Source organism: Schistocerca nitens, chromosome 11, assembly GCF_023898315.1.
Source record: "Schistocerca nitens isolate TAMUIC-IGC-003100 chromosome 11, iqSchNite1.1, whole genome shotgun sequence".
Taxonomy (NCBI): Eukaryota; Metazoa; Arthropoda; class Insecta; order Orthoptera; family Acrididae; genus Schistocerca; species Schistocerca nitens.
In genome coordinates, this window is record NC_064624.1 from 165923939 (window position 1) to 165944500 (window position 20562).

Consider the following 20562-nt stretch of genomic DNA (forward strand, 5'->3'; position numbering starts at 1 on the left):
TGTCAGTGACGCAGAAAGTAAAGTAAAGTAAAAAAGTGAAGTAAAGGAAAGGAAAGTAAAGGATTTCTGGTCACATGAGAATAGGGTAGTAGCAACAGCAGCAGATAACAGGAGTAGGATTCAGTATCAATAGAAAGGCAGGGCAGAAAGTGAGATACTGTGAACGGATGAGTATAGATGTTCTCGTGAGAATCTAAAGCAAACCAACAACATCCATAGTTCAGGTATACATGATGACGTCGCAAGCTGAAGGTGAAGAGAGAGAAAGTATGAGGATATTGAACAGGTAATTCGGTACATATGTAATATGTCATGGAGGGATTGAAATGCAACCATAGGGGAAGGAGTAGAACAAAGGGTTACATGAAAATATGTACTTGATAATAGGAATAGGAGAGAAGAAAGGCTAGTTAAGTTCTATAGTAAATTTATCCTAGTAATAGCTGGTATAGTCTATCCAAGAATCTTGAGACAAGGGGGTATACTTGGGAAAGGACCGAAACATGGGAGGTTTAAAGTAAGATTTTGAAATCAGATACTGGACTGTAAAGCATACCCAGGAGTAGATATATACTCATAACAATTTACCAGTGATGAAGAGTAGGCTGAATTTTACGAGACTCGTCAGGAGCAATCGATGTACAAAGAAGTGGAATACAGTAGTACTAAGGAAAGAAGAGATAAGATTTATGTTCTCTGAGGCTACAGATACTGCGATAATTAACAGCTCAATAGTTGGAAAGAAAAACGTAGGTACAAAGAAGCTAACTGCGAAGAAACCATGGGAAACTTAAGAAATCCTTCAGTTGATCAATCAAAGACAGAAGTTCAAAAATACTCAGGAAAATTCAGTAAATGAGAAATATGTCACTTAAGGATAAAATGAATAGGAAGTCCAGAGAAGCTAAGGTGAAATGGCTGCACAAAAAATGTGAAGAAATCAAAGAAGAAATGATTCTTGGGACGACTGACGCAGCATACAGAAAAGTCAAAGCAATGTTCCACGGAATTAAAAGCAAGTGTCGTAACATTAAGAGCACAATGGGAATTCCAGTGTTAAATACAGAGGCGAGATCGGATAGTTGGAAAGAGTACACTGAAGGCCTCTCTGATTGGAACAACTTGTTTGATGGCGTGACAGAAGAACAAGCAGGAGTCGGTATGGAACATATTGGTTATTAGAATCAGAATTTAAAACCACTTTGGAAAATTTAAGATCAAAGAAGGCAAAAGGTATAGACAACATTCAATCAGAAGTTCTAAAATCATTGGGGGAGGTGCAAAAGGTCTATTCTCACTGGTGTGTAGAATGTATGAGTCTGGCAATATACAATCTGACTTTGAGAGAAATATAATCATCACGATTCGGGAGACTGCAAGAGCAGAGAAGTGTGAGAATTATCGCACAATCAGCTTAACAGCTCAAGCATCCGAGTTGCTAAGAATGATAATACACAGGAGAACGGAAAAGAAAATTGACGTTCGGTAACGTTTATAGGATTTGTGGTCCTGGCGAAAGCGTTCGGCAATATCAAATGTTGAAATTCTGAGAAAAATACGGGTAAGCCACAGGAGAAGTCGAGTAATTTGCAATATGTACAAGAGGCAAGAAGGTAAAATAAGAGTGAAAGACCAAGAACGAAGCACTCGGGTTAAAAAGGGTGTCAGACAGAGATGTAATCCTTCGCCCCTACTGTTCAATCCATACATCGAAGAAGCGATGACGGAAATAATGGAAAGACTGAAGTGGAATTAAAATTCAGGGTGAAATGATATAAGATTTGCTGATGACTGATTCCCTCAGTGACAGTGAAGAAGAATTACAGGGTTTGCTGAATGGAATGAACAGTGTAATGAGTACAGAATATGGAATGAGAGCAAATCAAAGAAAGGCGAAATTCATAAGAAGCAGAAGGAGTGTAAACAGCGAGAGACTTAGCATCGTGACTGACGATCAGTAAGTAGATGACGTTAAGGTGCTATGCAACTTAGGCAGGAAAGAAACCCATGACGAACAAAGCAAGGATGAAGTCATATTCACACTAGCACTGCCAAAAAGGGAATCGTGCTTACCTGGCTTCTGCTGGTGGCTCACCGAGCATACTGCAGACTTCAATGACTTCTTGCGGGTACTCGAGCACAGCGTCCGCCCAGTCCGGAGTGGCCACCACCTGCAGGTGGTCCTTTATGAAGGCGACGGCAGCCCTCGTGGCGTCCGGGCACGAGTGCCTCACTGCCGTGACGGCCGTCGCCGCTGCGGTCTCGACGGCCAACTGCGAGATCAGCTGCCGCTCGCAGGCAGCCTTCAGGGCCGACAAGCCGTACTTGTCGGCCGCCACCAGCAGCTGGGCGGCCGTGTCGGGCAGCTGGGGGGCCTGCAGGGTATACGTGTAGGCCACCAGGAGCCTCAGCACCGGGCCCTCCACGTCGTCGATGCTCACCTGGCCGCAGCTGGCCTCCAGCATGTCGTGCGCGAACATAGCTTCGAACACGGGGCTCGCGGCTGCCAACACGGCCCTGTGAGCCGCCACCCTCGTCTCGCCCGCCACCAACGTCACCAGGGAGCCTTCACCCCCGTCTACCAGGGCGGCCAGGGCCTCGGTTGTGGTGTTCTGAACCTCCGTAACTGCCGGCATGGTGGGTGGTCCTGAAACACAGTACCACTGAGCAGCCCTCACACTGCACCCTCAACACTTGTACGAGGCGCATGCAGTCCTGTATGAAATGAAACAACAGCTGGTGAGTGTTGTCCACCCTAAATCAATTGCAACGTCACCAGTTTCCTTAAAATGACTAGGGTCCGTACTGCTTCGTGATCACATAACGATTGTAACTACCAGCGCGGTGCTATGATAGACTGCTTTCACGTTCTAAAAATGTTATCGTTCTCAGTCAAAAGATGGTTTATTGACGTCATAGCAAAACAATGGGAAAGCAACAAACTTCTTCCAGCACTAAAGTTACAGGACTTCTATTTAAATCCAAGCTCGTGGCACCTCTGAGAAATATTTTCTTCCTCCTTATCTCAGGTTCCTCATATGCGTGACACCTGATCAGAAGCGGGGTACATGTAATGCAGAAATCAGTTTCCTTGGTGAATGTCTCAGGGTAGGCATGATTAAACTTGACCGGCCATCGTGGCCGAGCGGTTCTACTCGCTTCAATCCGGAACCGCGTGCCTGCTACGGTCACAGGTTCGAATCCTGCCTCGGGCATCGATGTGTGTGATGTCCTTAGCTTAGTTAGGTTTAAGTAGTTCTAGCTTCTATTGGACTGATGACCTCTGATATTAAGTCCCATAGTCCTCAGAGCCATTTGAACCGTTTTGAACCACTGTAAGAGTCTAAATTCATTGGTATCTTTAACTCTCCTTTGAACAGATCGATATCTGCATCTTCTTTCTTCAGAAAAAGATGCAGCGGCCACCTCCGTGGTAAAGAATGCTGCATAATACAATCATAAACCATGTCGCCATTTTATCCGAATGTTGCAAGCTATGGTGTACCCAGGTATTTCCAGATTGAGCAGTTTAGGAATGAAACTCCTTGCCTCCATTTCCACGTGTGTTGTGAAACTTTCACACAAATATATATTTGTATCTCCTTTTGGCGTGGACGTGTTTGTATAGCATGTTTGCACCACAGAACGTTCGGATACTTATTAGACGACAGATACGTCATGGCTAAACCAAAGTAAGCTCTATCACAGCTCCGACATCACTCTTTACTCTCCTGGTCGTATGAGGGGCAAACGACGGAGTCAGTGAAATAGTTCCACACCCTACAGTGTAAACTGGTTTCGTAAATTCAGACAATTGGGTTTCGCGAGAACGGCGTCCACTTTTTTCGAATCGTGCCGAATTAGCACCTCCATTCCACCAGCGTAAGACGTCTGCCGGACCGTTACGGTGCCAGGAGAGCGCCTAAGAATTCGTACGAAGGCTTCTGTCGCGCCCGCTCGACGTGGATCGAGACGCCGAGGCAGTGCAGTATGGAGCGTAGCGCTGGAGGTCAGCGCAGGGTCGCAGGCCAACACGTACACTGCAGGTTTCTGGAAGCCACCCGACGAACCCAAGTCTTCCTTTCCCATCCCTCGTTAGTTAATTGTACACTTGTTTCCGTTTTATATTGCTTTGTCGTTTTTTTTATGCACTCAATGTTATAGGCTCAAAACTTTTGACACTGGCGTTGTAATCGCATAATGAACGACTTTTTACTGTTGTTTACAGGTATTGTTACCTTATTTTCCTACGTTCAAGTGGTGCTGCATGTAAATAAACGAAGTGGTAAAAGCTGTAAAGCCGTTTACATTTCCATACAGTCTTCGAGCATCGACATGTTCCTCGTCTAAGAAACAGACGTCATTGCCTTATAAATCTTTAATGTATCCTGAGATCAGTGGTGTGGTGTTCTACTTTATTTTGACACACTCAATGCGACTGAAGTTTACACTGAGCTTTCGCAGATTCTTTCACTCAAACCGTTTTCTAGGTAATCACAAATTTGCCAAGATACTGAGCGGAAACGTGTCTGAATTATTAGTAGACAGAGAGCCATGGTCCCGATCACCTTCAGCATATTTTGGAGACACAATCTTCGTGCGTGTCTGCGCCATGTAACCGACAGAGAAACGTGTGTGTAACTCAAGTAGTGGACTGGATATGCAGGGCGCGGCGGTGAGACACTCTGGGCTCACATTCGGGAGGACAGTGGTTCGACCACACACCGTGCAGTGGTCTGCAGCAGGTCTTCAGACAGAGGGTGAATGGGTGGATGTGGCTGCTTGTCATTTGTGTCTTCTGCACCGGTTTTCTGTTTGCTGTCCACCCACACAGGTTTTTCTTCATTGAGTCTGTCTCAATAGGAGTGCCGTGACGGTGCCCTAGAAGAGGCATGACCTTTAAGGTTGCCCTACCGGTCTTCATTACCGAATGTTCCACAAATTGCAACAGGTATTTAGCTGTCTGTGTGTCGTTTCCCAGGAAAACCGTGAGGAAGTGGTCTCATTTGCTCCATCATTAAAGTTGTTTACAAGCTTTCCAATGAGTACGACGTGCATTAAACTACTTTTCAATATATATATTATTTCCAATGGTGGTGATGTTTTCTTCTTCAGTGTAATTTCCGTGTGTGGGTCACACAAGTCAGAAACGATTTCACGTTGCCATCAATTTGGAATCTTTACAGTCGTCTCATCAGTATGAATTGCAGACTCCTTTATTCTTTTTCTATCCGAATTAGAAATTAATCAGCGAAAGCACTCGACGCCCTCTCCAAGGTTTTTTATTAATGAGAAAACATTTGACTGAGCTTTTGATATATTAATATCAATTTCTTCCACCCCTCAGAGACGTTTTCGATGTGATGGGGCCTACCACTGTAATTCCACATGTCTGATGGCATCTGGTCTTTATCAACCAACTGGCCCAGAAATAGTCCAACATTCGACGAAACTAGTTTTTCAGACAGTATTTTCTGAATAGGCAGCCAACAATGATCCAATATTTCTAAGGCAATATATCATACTCTGTATAGATTGTTAGATAACAATGTCTTTCTTCGTTTTTTTTTTTTTTTTTTTTTTTTTTTTTTTTTTTTGTGGCGCACAACTTCAAGGTCATTAGCGCCCAGACTACGTTAGGAATGCACCGCGAGTCACAAGTTTAAAACAGCAACGAAACGGAAAACACGATAAAAGACAGACTGACAGGCATAGGATTAAAAAAGAAAACAGCATAATCAAATGTCCTTGGAGAGGGTTGTCAAATTGATAAAATGAAGAACGCGAGCAGCTGCTCGTGGGTCATCCGCTAAAATGGCTTCTACAGTACAGGGCAGGCCAAGATCAAGACGCAGGGTGTTAAAATCCGGACAGGACGTTAAAATGTGGCGGACCGTCAGCAATTGGAGATTGCAGTGAACAGAAGCACCGTGAGTCGTAGTGCGAGGTGTCTGTCATCGTCAGAAGAGCTTACTGGTGATCAACGCCTGGCCTAGCAGCGCCATCGTCGCAGCAAGGTTGTGCATATCTGGCCGACCGCCCGCGTGTCGGTCAGCTGCAGACGGCTGTGACTCCTGCGATGTGGGGACGTGCTCTCCTTCAAGGTGACCGGTGGATCACTCAGAGCTGAACAACCCGCATCTCGCACCTTCCGACTTCCCTCTGTTTGGTCCAACGAAGGATGCACTCCACGGCAAGCAGTACACGGATGACGGCAGGTCACTGACGCAACAAGACGTGAGTGGCTAATCAACTGTTTATTCACTCGGTCAGTTTTATCAGTTGAATGGAACAACCAGATGAAACTGGCCATGTCAGCTATATGAACAATTTTTCAACCACTCTCTGGGTTTGCAATGTAGCTAATTATTACGAATTGTCATCTTACATCGAAAGCGTAGCTTACCACGGAGCTGGGAGGAGAGCAGAATTTTGGTTCTCACGCTGGCACAGCTGATTTCAGGTGAATAACTTCAGTACTTTCGGAGATACAAATTTTTACCTAAGGGACGACTGTGATGGATTCATCTATAGCATCAATTGAAACTACAACCAGAAGTACAGGTCCATAAGATCTAATTGTCTGGAATTTTCTTTCGTTTCATTACCACAGATTTCTGACTAAATAAAAAGTACTTTGGAAAATAATTATTTCATCGTGTTTTGGTTATGTAAGTGTTTTGCAGGGTGTTGGAATTTTATGGAAATTAAGTAAATCTATGTGTGAGAAAGTTTCTTGTACAATAGTGGAATTTTTGGCATATGCCCGACTTAGGTTGATTTTGTAGAAGACAGCCAGAAGGGGCGTTGAGTATTGAATTTGGAAGTAATTTATGTTTCGGAATGGAATCTAATTTTGTCTTCATTAAATTTTATTTAGTTTCGGAATCCCCCCCATGAACCATGGACCTTGCCGTTGGTGGGGAGGCTTGCGTGCCTCAGCGATACAGATGGCCGTACCGTAGGTGCAACCACAACGGAGGGGTATCTGTTGAGAGGCCAGACAAACATGTGGTTCCTGAAGAGGGGCAGCAGCCTTTTCAGTAGTTGCAGGGGCAACAGTCTGGATGATTGACTGATCTGGCCTTGTAACATTAACCAAAACGGCCTTGCTGTGCTGGTACTGCGAACGGCTGAAAGCAAGGGGAAACTACAGCCGTAATTTTTCCCGAGGACATGCAGCTCTACTGTATGATTAAATGATGATGGCGTCCTCTTGGGTAAAATATTCCGGAGGTAAAATAGTCCCCCATTCGGATCTCCGGGCGGGGACTACTCAAGAGGACGTCGTTATCAGGAGAAAGAAAACTGGCGTTCTACGGATCGGAGCGTGGAATGTCAGATCACTTAATCGGGCAGGTAGGTTAGAAAATTTGAAAAGGGAAATGGATAGGTTAAAGTTAGATATAGTGGGAATTAGTGAAGTTCGGTGGCAGGAGGAACAAGACTTTTGGTCAGGTGATTACAGGGTTATAAATACAAAATCAAATAGGGGTAATGCAGGAGTAGGTTTAATAATGAATAAAAAAATAGGAGTGCGGGTTAGCTACTACAAACAGCATAGTGAACGCATTATTGTGGCCAAGATAGACACAAAGCCCATGCCTACTACAGTAGTACAAGTTTATATGCCAACTAGCTCTGCAGATGATGAAGAAATAGATGAAATGTATGACGAGATAAAAGAAATTATTCAGGTAGTAAAGGGAGACGAAAATTTAATAGTCATGGGTGACTGGAATTCGTCAGTAGGAAAAGGGAGAGAAGGAAACATAGTAGGTGAATATGGATTGGGGGGAAGGAATGAAAGAGGAAGCCGCCTTGTAGAATTTTGCACAGAGCATAACTTAATCATAGCTAACACTTGGTTCAAGAATCATAAAAGGAGGCTGTATACTTGGAAGAAGCCAGGAGATACTGACAGGTTTCAGGTAGATTATATAATGGTAAGACAGAGATTTAGGAACCAGGTTTTAAATTGTAAGACATTTCCTGGGGCAGATGTGGATTCTGACCACAATCTATTGGTTATGAACTGCAGATTGAAACTGAAGAAACTGCAAAAAGGTGGGAATTTAAGGAGATGGGACCTGGATAAACTGAAAGAACCAGAGGTTGTAGAGAGTTTCAGGGAGAGCATAAGGGGACAATTGACAGGAATGGGGGAAAGAAATACAGTAGAAGAAGAATGGGTAGCTCTGAGGGATGAAGTGGTGAAGGCAGCAGACGATCAAGTAGGTAAAAAGACGAGGGCTAATAGAAATCCTTGGGTAACAGAAGAAATATTGAATTTAATTGATGAAAGGAGAAAATATAATAATGCAGTAAATGAAGCAGGCAAAAAGGAATACAAACGCCTCAAAAATGAAATCGACAGGAAGTGCAAAATGGCTAAGCAGGGATGGCTGGAGGACAAATGTAAGGATGTAGAGGCTTGTCTCACTAGGGGTAAGATAGATACTGCCTACAGGAAAATTAAAGAGACCTTTGGAGATAAGAGAACCACTTGTATGAATATCAAGAGCTCAGATGGCAACCCAGTTCTAAGCAAAGAAGGGAAGGCAGAAAGGTGGAAGGAGTATATAGAGGGTTTATACAAGGGAGATGTACTCGAGGACAATATTATGGAAATGGAAGAGGATGTAGATGAAGACGAAATGGGAGATAAGATACTGCGTGAAGAGTTTGACAGAGCACTGAAAGACCTGAGTCGAAACAAGGCCCCGGGAGTAGACAACATTCCACTAGAACTACTGATGGCCTCGGGAGAGCCAGTCATGACAAAACTCTACCATCTAGTGAGCACGATGTATGAGACAGGTGAAATACCCTCAGACTTCAAGAAGAATATAATAATTCCAATCCCAAAGAAAGCAGGTGTTGACAGATGTGAAAATTACCGAACTATCAGATTAATAAGTCACAGCTGCAAAATACTAACGCGAATTCTTTACAGACGAATGGAAAAACTGGTAGAAGCCGACCTCGGGGAAGATCAGTTTGGATTCCGTAGAACTGTTGGAACACGTGAGGCAATACTGACCTTACGACTTATCTTGGAAGAAAGATTAAGAAAAGGCAAACCTACGTTTCTAGCATTTGTAGACTTAGAGAAAGCTTTTGACAATGTTGACTGGAATACTCTCTTTCAAATTCTGAAGGTGGCAGGGGTAAAATACACGGAGCGAAAGGCTATTTACAATTTGTACAGAAACCTGATGGCAGTTATAAGAGTCGAGGGGCATGAAAGGGAAGCAGTGGTTGGGAAAGGAGTGAGACAGGGTTGTAGCCTCTCCCCGATGTTATTCAATCTGTATATTGAGCAAGCAGTAAAGGAAACAAAAGAAAAGTTCGGAGTAGGTATTAAAATTCATGGAGAAGAAGTAAAAACTTTGAGGTTCGCCGATGACATTGCAATTCTGTCAGAGACAGCAAAGGACTTGGAAGAGCAGTTGAACGGAATGGACAATGTCTTGAAAGGAGGATATAAGATGAACATCAACAAAAGCAAAACGAGGATAATGGAATGTAGTCAAATTAAGTCGGGTGATGCTGAGGGAATTAGATTAGGAAATGAGACACTTAAAGTAGTAAAGGAGTTTTGCTATTTAGGGAGTAAAATAACCGATGATGGTCGAAGTAGAGAGGATATAAAATGTAGACTGGCAATGGCAAGGAAATCGTTTCTGAAGAAGAGAAATTTGTTAACATCGAGTATAGATTTAAGTGTCAGGAAGTCGTTTCTGAAAGTATTTGTATGGAGTGTAGCCATGTATGGAAGTGAGACATGGACGATAACTAGTTTGGACAAGAAGAGAATAGAAGCTTTCGAAATGTGGTGCTACAGAAGAATGCTGAAGATAAGGTGGATAGATCACGTAACTAATGAGGAGGTATTGAATAGGATTGGGGAGAAGTTTGTGGCGCAACTTGACTAAAAGAAGGGATCGGTTGGTAGGACATGTTTTGAGGCATCAAGGGATCACAACTTTAGCATTGGAGGGCAGCGTGGAGGGTAAAAATCGTAGAGGGAGACCAAGAGATCAATACACTAAGCAGATTCAGAAGGATGTAGGTTGCAGTAGGTATTGGGAGATGAAGAAGCTTGCACAGGATAGAGTAGCATGGAGAGCTGCATCAAACCAGTCTCAGGACTGAAGACCACAACAACAACAGTTTCGGAATCACCTGCAGTAATCTGATTGGCTGACATTAAAAATACCTGAAGTATACAAGTGCTCGAAATGATCTGATTGGCTGTTTAGTATATTAGCCAATAGGAATCAAGCATACCCAGTGCGTATTAATATGGCTTTGTGTCTCCGATCTATGAGCCGATTAAGTTGTTCGGGAGCCATCTTCTGGTAAACGCCTGTGTTAAATCGCGCTGATCAAATTTATTCCAAAATAACGAAATTTGCGCGTTTTATTGCTTCTCCTGCCGTTGACAAAGAGCGACTACAGTACTGAATATTTTGTGAAAGCTTGAGATTTGAGAGATTTTTATTTTAGGAGATACTCGCATGTGAACATTTTATTTCGTACGCAAACACTGCGCGGCGTGTTTCGTGCAGATTACGAGACATTATATGCATTATAGGAATGTTTCCATGTTGAGTCTGGGTGAGTGATTTCACTGACTGTTGTTTTCAAGGTTTATTGGAATGCCGCAATTGTTAAATCAGCCCAAAAAATTTGCCATTCTGCATGCTTTTCGAGGAGCTAAGGACTGCAGTGAGTGCAGGTGATTTCTGGAGGAGACAATATTCCATAAAACCACATTAGAAAGTCTGTAGAGCCAACGTCAAATCCTGACTCTGCGAATACATCACAACTCCATTCGTATTGCTCTCGCACAGATCACGAAGACAAGTTAAGACTGATTACTGCACACACACAGAGGCACTTTAATGATTCTTCACACACCCCTGAACGTGAATGGACCATGAGAAAGTCCTAGTAAGTGATACGATGGATGTACCCACTGCCATGCACTTTACAGTCGTTTCAAGGGTGTAGATAAGTGAGACTCAGTTTGGGAGGAGGAAGAATCACACTATCTTTTAAGGGACTGTAACTGATTGGGCCTTGCTGCTCTCACACGTAAGCAACTCGGGTAATACATAACGAGTCCGTAATTATGAGCAATACATCGTCCATCTGCGGTAACTATAGACTTTGCATTACTGTACTGAAACTTCCTCCAGAGCTGGAAGGAAAATTCAGAACTTACAGGTCGTTAAATACTGTAAGAAAGCCCTAGTGTGTGGCTTTTTCAGTCCTTATTACGACCATGTGCTCCCTCTGAACGTCATCAGATAATCAGTGCACACAAATGCAACTGTGAGGTTACATAAATGGACGGCTGTGTGTCTACCAAACTTCAGTTTTCGTCATTTGGTTTTTTCCCTGTATGGAGACATCGTAAAGTGATCAATGGGCAGAATTACTCACAACAGAGTCAGTGCCCATACTGACACATACGATTGAGTTTCATTATGCACTTAGTCGGGGAACTGCGATTGTGCAGCACTATTGCATTGTAGGTAACATATGAGACACTTCGCCCGGTTAAAAACCAGGACGGCCTTCCTGCTGAAAAAGACACACTGAGATTCTCCTGTCCTCTGGCAAAGTCGCTCTGCTTCCCCACTCTAACCACCAACCTCCGAAAACCATGCAGTCCTTAAAGGACTGCTTAAAACCTGTTCGTGGCTCAAAGATCCCTCATCAGTGAAGAGCCGTCGAATGACTAAGCAGTTGAGTGGAAAAAGCTAGTCAAGAGGTATCAATTACATTTACCAAATCACCCAAGAAATGTCTGAAGTACGGCAAGCTGCAATCATTCTGGAGTGTTATACATGTGAGAAACAGTTTTCCTCTGGAAAAAATTAACAGCAGCTACTGTACCTTACAAACACATTTTCTTTTGCGAACTTCCAACATGTTGCAGTACCTTAGGGCAACAACTACAATTCATCAGTAGCATAAAAAAAACAGTCCAAGTTGCAAATTTTTACTTTTTATTCATTCGATGACCAGTTTCGGGCCGACACGCATTTTGAAATCGTCGTAACATAATCGGAAATGACATTTCCGAACGTTTCAAAAATGTACTACGAACATTGACATGTTCGTAAATGCTATGATTTGAAAATGGGTCTCGGCCCGAAATTAGTCATCAAATAAATAAAATGCAAAAATTTGCTACTTGGACTGCTTTCCCATTCTACTCACTTTTTAGCCACAGACGTTTTGGTCGTAAGTTTCTCTGTATAATAAATGCCTCTGAAAAACCTACACGAGGCAAAATTCTAACTTCAATAAAAGTCAAAGGGAAGAATCGTTAATCTCAAGAAATAATCTTGATTCAACTGCCGATGTCAGTTATTTGAAGTGCGCACCCACACACCACCAAAAGTAGTCTAGCCTCACCTGGGTTTCGCGAGTTCTGGAACCTGTACAGAAAAATGGAATAGACAGCAACATGAACATCATTTCCGTCCTTTTTATTGCTCACGAAAGCCACACATTGCGTGATGTACCACCACACAGCGAGACATTCAGAGGTGGTGGTCCAGATTTTAATACCTCCAATACCCAGTAGCACGTCCTCTTGTATTGATGCATGCCTGTATTCGTCGTGGTATACTATCCACAAGTTGATCAAGGCACTGTTGGTCGAGATGGTCCCTCTATGGCGATTCGGCATAGCTCCGTCAGAGTGGTTGGTGGTTTACGTCGTCCGTAAACAGCCCTTTTCAGTCTGTCCCAGGCATGTTTTGTAGGGTTCATGTCTGGAGAATGTGTTCGCCGCTAGTCGAGCAATGTCATTATCCTGATGGAAGTCATTCACAATATCTGCACGATGGGGGCGCGAATTGTCGTCCATCAAGACGAATGCCTCGCCAATAAGCTACCGAAATGGTTGCACTATCGGTCGGAGGATGGCATTCACGTATCTTACAGCCGTTACGGTGCCTTCCGTGACCACCAGCGGCATACGTCGGTCGGCCCACCACATAATGCCACCCCATAACAGCAGCGAACCTCCACCTTGCTGCACTCGCTGTACAGTGTGTCTAAGGCGTTCAGACTGATCGGGTTGTCTCCAAACACGTCTCGGGCAATTGTCTGATTGAAGGCATATGCGACACTCATCGGTGAAGAGAACGTGATGCCAATCACGAGTGGTCCATTCGGCATGTTGTCGGGCCCATATGTTCCACGCTGCACGGTCTCGTGGTTGCCAAGAAAGACCTTGGCATGGACGTCGGGAGTGAAGTTGCGCATCATGCAGCCTATTGCACTCAGTTTGCGTCTTAACACGACGTCCTGTGGCTGCACGAAAAGCATTATTCAACATGGTGGCGTTGCTGTCAGAGTCATTCCGACGCATAATCTGTAGGCAGTGCTCATCCACTGCGGCCTGAGCGAGGCATGTCATAGACAGTTCCCCCCCCCCCCCTCCTCTGTCTCTCTCTCCCCCCCCCCCCATGTCGGAACAACGTCGCTTTGGTTCACTTCGAGACGCCTGGACACTTCCCTTGTTGAGAGCCCTTCCCAGCACAAAGGGAAACTACATACAACACGAGCCGTGTACCTCCTTCCAGGTGGAATGGCTGGAACGGATTGGCTGTCGGACCCGCTCCGTCTAATAGGCGCTGCTCATGCATCGTTGTTTACATTTCTGGATGGGTTCGGTGACGTCTCTGAACAGTCAAAGGGACTGTGTCTGTGATACGATATCCACAGTGAACGTCTATCTTCAGGAGTTCTGGGAACCGCTACACTTTTGGTGTGTGTGGTGGGGCGGGGGGGGGGGGGGGGGTGTAGTTGTGTAGTTACACTCACCGCACGAGAGAGCTCCCATGAGAAGTGAGCCATGGTAGGGCAATGAAACATTTTTGAGGACATGGGGAACAGTAACAATGAACAAACCATTAAAAATCTCATTTTAATTTCCACATGAGAGGGTAAACGTTAATTGCGTTCAGTGTTTACATTCCACGTTACGAACTTCGGTCAGTGTGGAGACGGTGTGCATTGGCGGCAGCCTCGAACCGCTGTGGCTGCTGCGGACGTGTTAAAGGCCGGTTCCCACTAGAGCGCGGCAGCGCGTCGTGCGGCAACGGCAGCGGCAAGCCTTTTCCGCTTTGACGCGGCGGCTCGCGGAATTGGCGTTCCCACCTGGAAGCGGCAGACGCTAGCGGTAGCCAATGACGGACAGCCACTGAGGTACGGGCTGGGACCCACCGAAACGACCGGTCTGTTTGAATAACTTTATCTTACACCTACATGAAGGAAAGACGAAGTTGGGTGAAGACATACCAATTTTTCATTTTCTGTACAATGTACTCTTTCAGATATTTCATTATTCATGTTTTCTTGTTTCAACATAAACAGATTTCCTGACTACCGTTCACGATTGTTCACTATCCCCTAACACATTGAAACAATGAACGATAAAAGAGATTATTCAGATAGTTAAGCGAGACAAAAATTTAAAATGTGATACGGTAGCAGGTACACGAAAACAGTAAGAACACAAAGGCTAGGTGGAAGGGATGAAAGTGGAGGCCACCTGATAGAACTTCCCACAGAGCATAATGTAATCATCGCCAGCACCTTGCTTGAGAATCATGAAAGAATATATATTTGGAACAGAGTTTCGAAACCGGATTTTAAATTGTAAGGCATTTCCTGGTGCAGACGCAAACCTGACTGAAGACTGTCAATAGTAAGGTAAGCGTTCTGAAAAAGAAAATTTGTTCACATCGAATATAAATTCTAATGGTTGGATACTATTTTACAAAGGTATTTGTGTAGAGTGCAGCCTTGTATGTAACTGAAACGTGGACGATGAACAGTTCTGTCAAGAAGACAATGGACGCTTTCAATACGTGGTGATCAATAAGAATGCTGAAGATTAGATATGAGGATCGTGTGACTAAAGGAGAGTTACGGAATTAAATAGAGGAGGAAGAGGAAATTACGGCACAACTTTGACAACAATAGGGGTTAGTTGACAGGACGTATTATGGGGCGTCAAAGAATGAGGACAAAGGGGTTGGGTGATAGTATTCTCATAATAATCATCTGTTGAAATACTATCTATTAATGTAAGCAGTGAATTTACTCTTCCATGCACTCCTCCACAAAACATTTAAACCAAAACTGAAATCAGCTGAACACCAAATCTTTCAACCACTGTCTGACAACTACTGGATTCACTTTCAACTTTCTATAACTATCACTGGCTAGCCACACACACATACAGATATAAGGAGAACAAAAATAAACAAACAGTTTTCAGCAGATAATTCTGCAGGTTGGCAACATGTACATAAACAAACCAGACAGGAAGGGACATGAGGTCAACACACTGTAGTTACGACTTCAAATCAGTGTTTTCGGTAAAACGCCTACTGCTAGTGACAAAAGAAAAAAAGAGCGAACATTAAAATGTGCTTATGTTCCATAATCTAAGTTTTAGTTCAACCTCCAGCATGTGACCAGGTGAGGAGAAACGTATATGTCCGCCAAAAACTCTATTCACTGTAAGTAATCAGTCATTCACGTAAAAAAAGATGTGAACTATTCTATAATGTGCAAGTATCACATATCAAAACAAAACTGAATCATTCTAGATTCCATCGAAGATGCCTTAAAGTAAAAGGCAAAATGCGTCTTGAACCAATAAAGTACACTATATAAAGAAAAAAAAAACGTTTGTTACTTCCAAAGGAAATAATCAATAGCTGTAGATACTTAGCAAATTTCATCTTATGACATACCAGTAAATTATTCTCGGTTTAACTTCTCATTCCACATGCTATTAAATGCCGTTTAAAAAAATTCATCTATCCCTTCCGAAAAACTGTAGTTTCTTTCATAACTCGGTAGATAAACAGATTTAGGATATTGATCATGTGACGAAATACATGACTTTTTACAAGTTATCATTTGCAAAACAACACTTTTCGATTTCTGAACCGTTTACGAAATTTGCAGTTGATACTACCACATGGTGTCAAGATCATTTAACTAAGTTTGTCCATCTACGACCTTTGAAAACTAAAGGAGCTGAAGAAGTAGCGCATCACGTTCTTTGAATATTTTTAACATTTGGCGCACCAGCAATATTGCAGTCAGATAATGGTAGAGAATTTAGTAATCAAGTCATATCCGAAATACGCGCTATGTGGAAAGATGTTAAAATAGTTCATGGAAAGCCTCGTCACAGTCAAACAAGACTCAGTTGAAAGGGCCATTCAGGATACACGGAATACGCTAACTGCATAGATGAACGGTAACGACACAAATAAATGGTCACATGGTTTATCCTTTGTTCAATTTGCCAAGAACACTACATACCACGAAGGAATACACCAAAGTCCTTATGAAGCCATGTTTGGCGTTAAAACAAGAAGACGCATAGCATCGTCTTTTTTGCCTGGCGAACACATAGCAAATATTGAAACTGAAGAACTCTAAGAAAGTGCCAATACTTCTGAAACCGAAAGATAGCTTGAAGAAGCTGTTAATGCTTACATAAAAAAACTTGACCTGTGGTCATACCGAAAACCACATTCCAAAGAAAAATATTGAAGAGGACCTACAACCTACAACGTCTTCACATCGAATTCTGTCTGAAAAACACGAGTTGATTTCTACAAAACGAGCGGCCGCGAAAGAAAATCTTCTACTGCAAGCAACAAAGATGTTACGAACCTCACAAAAACAATTTCCTCCTGCTTAAATTGGTGATAACGTACGAATACGAGGCCCTGATGTCGACCGTGGTCGCACAGATAGCCGAAATGTGTTAGCGGTTGTTGTGGGAATAGAAGACTCCCACTTCTATAAACTGGCAAATAAAAATGGTACCTTCATGCAGCTTTACACACGCAATCAGTTCGTAATTTGTAGACAAAAGTTACTTTCCATTGATGAGATTTCTTTTCAATAAATGTCGCTGGGAGATGCAGCTGCAGCTAATTCTAGAAGCGGGGGACAACGCTATACAAGGCGTCGTTGCAAAAGGAAGAGTTCCACAAACAAATGCAGTTGTAAAAGCAAGGGGCTCTTGTGCAATTCAAAGTGTCATAATAGTTCAAGTCGTTGCAATAAATAAGATTTGAATCATATAATTAAGTAATTTTTATAACTATTGTTTTCTTTTCTCATGTAGAATGTACTGTGTATTTTAAGTTCTTGGTCATTCCTTTCAGAAAGAGGCGAAAAAGTTACGTCACACTTGTGACGTTTTATAGCGACTGAATTATGGAGAAGAAAATATAAATCTCCAACATGTTCAACTTTCACCATTAGTGCACGGTGAATGTCAACATTTACCGGTTTAAGTCAGAAATAAGGGTGTTCAGCAAATATTTCGGACATCACTAAGCGACTACGTGAAAGTCGACAGTCACCGGTGAAAGTCGACATTCTCCAGATTTGGGTGTTTCACTGTAACAGCACCACCACCAGATATCCGGCAATTGCTTCCGAAGTCTACAATGATACACTCGTAATTTGCGTTTACTATCGCAGTCGAAAGCATGCTACGATTGCCCTCGCATTTACTACTTGACAGTAGCGTGAGTTGGCTGTTTCAACTACCAATGAAGAGAACCACAACATTCAGCTCCGTCTCCAAATTGTCATTAACGTTGATATCATTACAAAGATAGAAATAACGCTAATGACCGCAAACACTTTGCTCGATAACCATGAAAGAATAATACATACTTGGAACAGAAAAAAATGGTTTAAATGGCTCCGAGCACTATGGGGCTTAACATCTGAGGTCATCAGTCCCCTAGAACTTAGAACTACTTAAACCTAACCTAAGGACATCACACACATCCATGCCCTAGGCAGGATTCGAACCTGCGACCGTAGCAGTTGCGAGGTTCCGGAATGAAGTGCCTAGAGCCGCTTGGCAACCGCGGCCGGCCTTGGAACAGAGTTTTCGAACCAGATTTTAAACTGTAAGCCATTTCCTGGTACAGACTTACACAGACGATAATTTATTGGTTACAGACTGCAGTTTACAACTACGCAAAGTGACAGTAAACGGAAGCAGATTAAGGACGTGGAACCTGAATAAGTTAAGGCGCAGAGTTTTCGTTAATGTTACAGGCAACGGCTGATTGAAACAGAGGAAAAATCGATTACAATACGAATAGATATCTTCATTGAGAGAAGAAGTGGTGAATGCAGCAGAGAATGTTAATCGGAAAAAGGTACAGTTGAAATCTTTGGATAAAACACGAATGTTTAATAGAAAAAAAATAGAAAAACGTAGCAAATAAAGTAGACCATGGGGAACAGAGATGTCTAAAAATACGCTGACAGAGTCGAAAATCGCAAACGCGATTTTGTACTTGGAAAACTTCGGTGCCGACATTAAATAAGAAAGAAAACTTTGCTCAAAGGAGAAGCAACTGCCGAAAGCTCATTTGGGTACCCAGAACTAAGCAAATAAGAGAAGGATATATGGTGGAAGGAATATGTAGAGAGGAGAGGGGCTATACGAACTGATATGAACGCCATGTTAGATTCCTGTAAAATCTCTGAACACGAGAGACAATACTGATCCTACCACTTAGCTAATTAGACAGACTGAAGAAAGGCAAACTTGTGTTTATAGCATTTGCATATTTAGAGACAGGTTTTGACAAAATTAACTGAAAGACACTCTTTGAAGCTCCGGAGGTATCCGTGGTAAAAAAACAGGGACGCAAGATTATCTACAGCTTGTAAAGAAACCAAACTCCAATGACTTTGAAGGGAAGCAGTTATTGAGAAAGCAGGAGTAGAGAGGATACAAAATGCACACTGTCAGTAGCAAGAAAAGCGTTTCTGAAAAAGGAACATTTGTCCACATCGAATAAATTTTAATGGTTGAGAGGTATTTCATAATGGTATTTGTGTGGAGCGTAGCCTCTTTCAGCTATGTAAGTGAAACATGGACGATGAACAGTTCTGTCAAGAAGACAACGGACGCTTTCTAAACGTGATAATAAATAAGAATGCTGAAGATTAGATACGAAGATCGTATAACTAAAGAAGAGTTACTGGATTAAATAGAGGAGGAAGAGGAAATTATGGTACAACTTGTCTACAAGAGGAGTTGGTTGACAGGGCATATTATGAAGCATCAAGGAATCGTCAGTTTTGTAATGGAGGCTTAATTGTAGGGAAAGACCGAGGCTTGCCACTGGTAAGCAGATTAGAATGGATGTAGGATGAAGTAATTACGTGGCAATGAAGAGGCCTGCAGAGGATAGACTACTGTGGAACACTATCAACACACAGACGAATTGTTTTTCTTATTAATGAGGCCCAACAGGAAATAACATCACTTTTCATTGCGTACGTTAGTTGCGTATTTATTGCCAGAATATTTGTTTAATGTAACCTCCAGCACATATACTTGTGATTTACTCGTGTATAGATCTGTATTAGTTTCTGCAAACAGCCTTATGTTAGGGAAAAGTTACGACTTTAACGCAGTTTTCTTATGGCGACTGTCAGCAAATGATGATGGTTATTACAGGGTGTATACGTGCACAAGGAAGAAGAATTCCCGGGTTTTCCGGTAAAAAGAAAACTTTCTCCCGGGTGAAAATACACTTTTTCCGTGTTAAGTGACATACTATTCCTCGAAACTGTAAAACTTATCAATCCTTTGAATGGTTGTGGTTTTATACACCGGCGTAGAATTTCCCAGCACTTTAGGAAACGAAATTCAGGGAAAAAAACACTTATTGGGAAAGATGGTTGATGCGCAGCAATATGTACACTGTATATTTTCGTGTTACGAAAGTATCAATTCGAATGCCACCAAACACCGCATGTTACTTTCTGAAGCATTGAAATCGAGATTGCGATGCGTTTTCAAAGCCAGTCATAGATCATGCCACGTGATCTCGCCAGTCGATGTAGTGGATATTCAGAGCACAGGACAATCTTCCTATCGAACTTCTGTACGAATCTGTATCTGCACTGGTGCCAGACACACGAATAACTTCACATAAATAGTGCAGTCCACAACTGTCAATGAATACAGATGTGCATGTTCACAAAATTTACAGCGGTGTAGGCAGCCAACAGGAACATTACTGTCAAGTAGCGCGAACACACACAAACACGAAACGTTCATGGTTTAAACTAACATACATAGCGTTGCTACAAGAAAAGGAAAGCTTTCACATATTAGTGTCGAAGATTAATAAACTGCAAGAGAAGTTAAACCTTTACATATGTTTATTTTCTTTTTTTTCTTTCTTTTTTTGCGCGTGTCACTTTTAAGATACACTACACAAACGGGCCAGTAAAATTTGTAACAACGACATAAATGTCTGATCTTCTGGGCTCTAAATTATTCTGAATGGTCGTCCTGAAACGGTTGATTTTTAAATGAGATCAAATGCTCCGTGATTTAAGAAATCCATCGTACATTCTCGCACATAAATCACCTTGCGTGAAAGGAAATGTACTATGAAGTAACTCTCTTCAAACAATCATTCGCATTATTTTCCCGCGACCTGT

The 20562-nt window shown here is 42.6% G+C and overlaps 2 protein-coding genes across 2 annotated transcripts in view; one reads left to right on the forward strand and one right to left on the reverse strand.

The window, feature by feature from the left end:
- The window catches only part of LOC126212605 (poly [ADP-ribose] polymerase tankyrase-1-like), a 598324-nt gene that overhangs the window by 272319 nt on the left and 305443 nt on the right, over window positions 1-20562 (forward strand). The window lies entirely within an intron of this gene.
- LOC126212744 (TD and POZ domain-containing protein 1-like) overlaps window positions 1-20562 on the reverse strand; it is a 43827-nt gene that overhangs the window by 13484 nt on the left and 9781 nt on the right. Inside the window, exon 2 of the mRNA XM_049940153.1 lies at window positions 2074-2647. Coding sequence (XP_049796110.1) covers window positions 2074-2636 — 563 coding nt within the window. The 5' untranslated portion in view covers window positions 2637-2647. The remainder of the gene's footprint in view (window positions 1-2073; window positions 2648-20562) is intronic.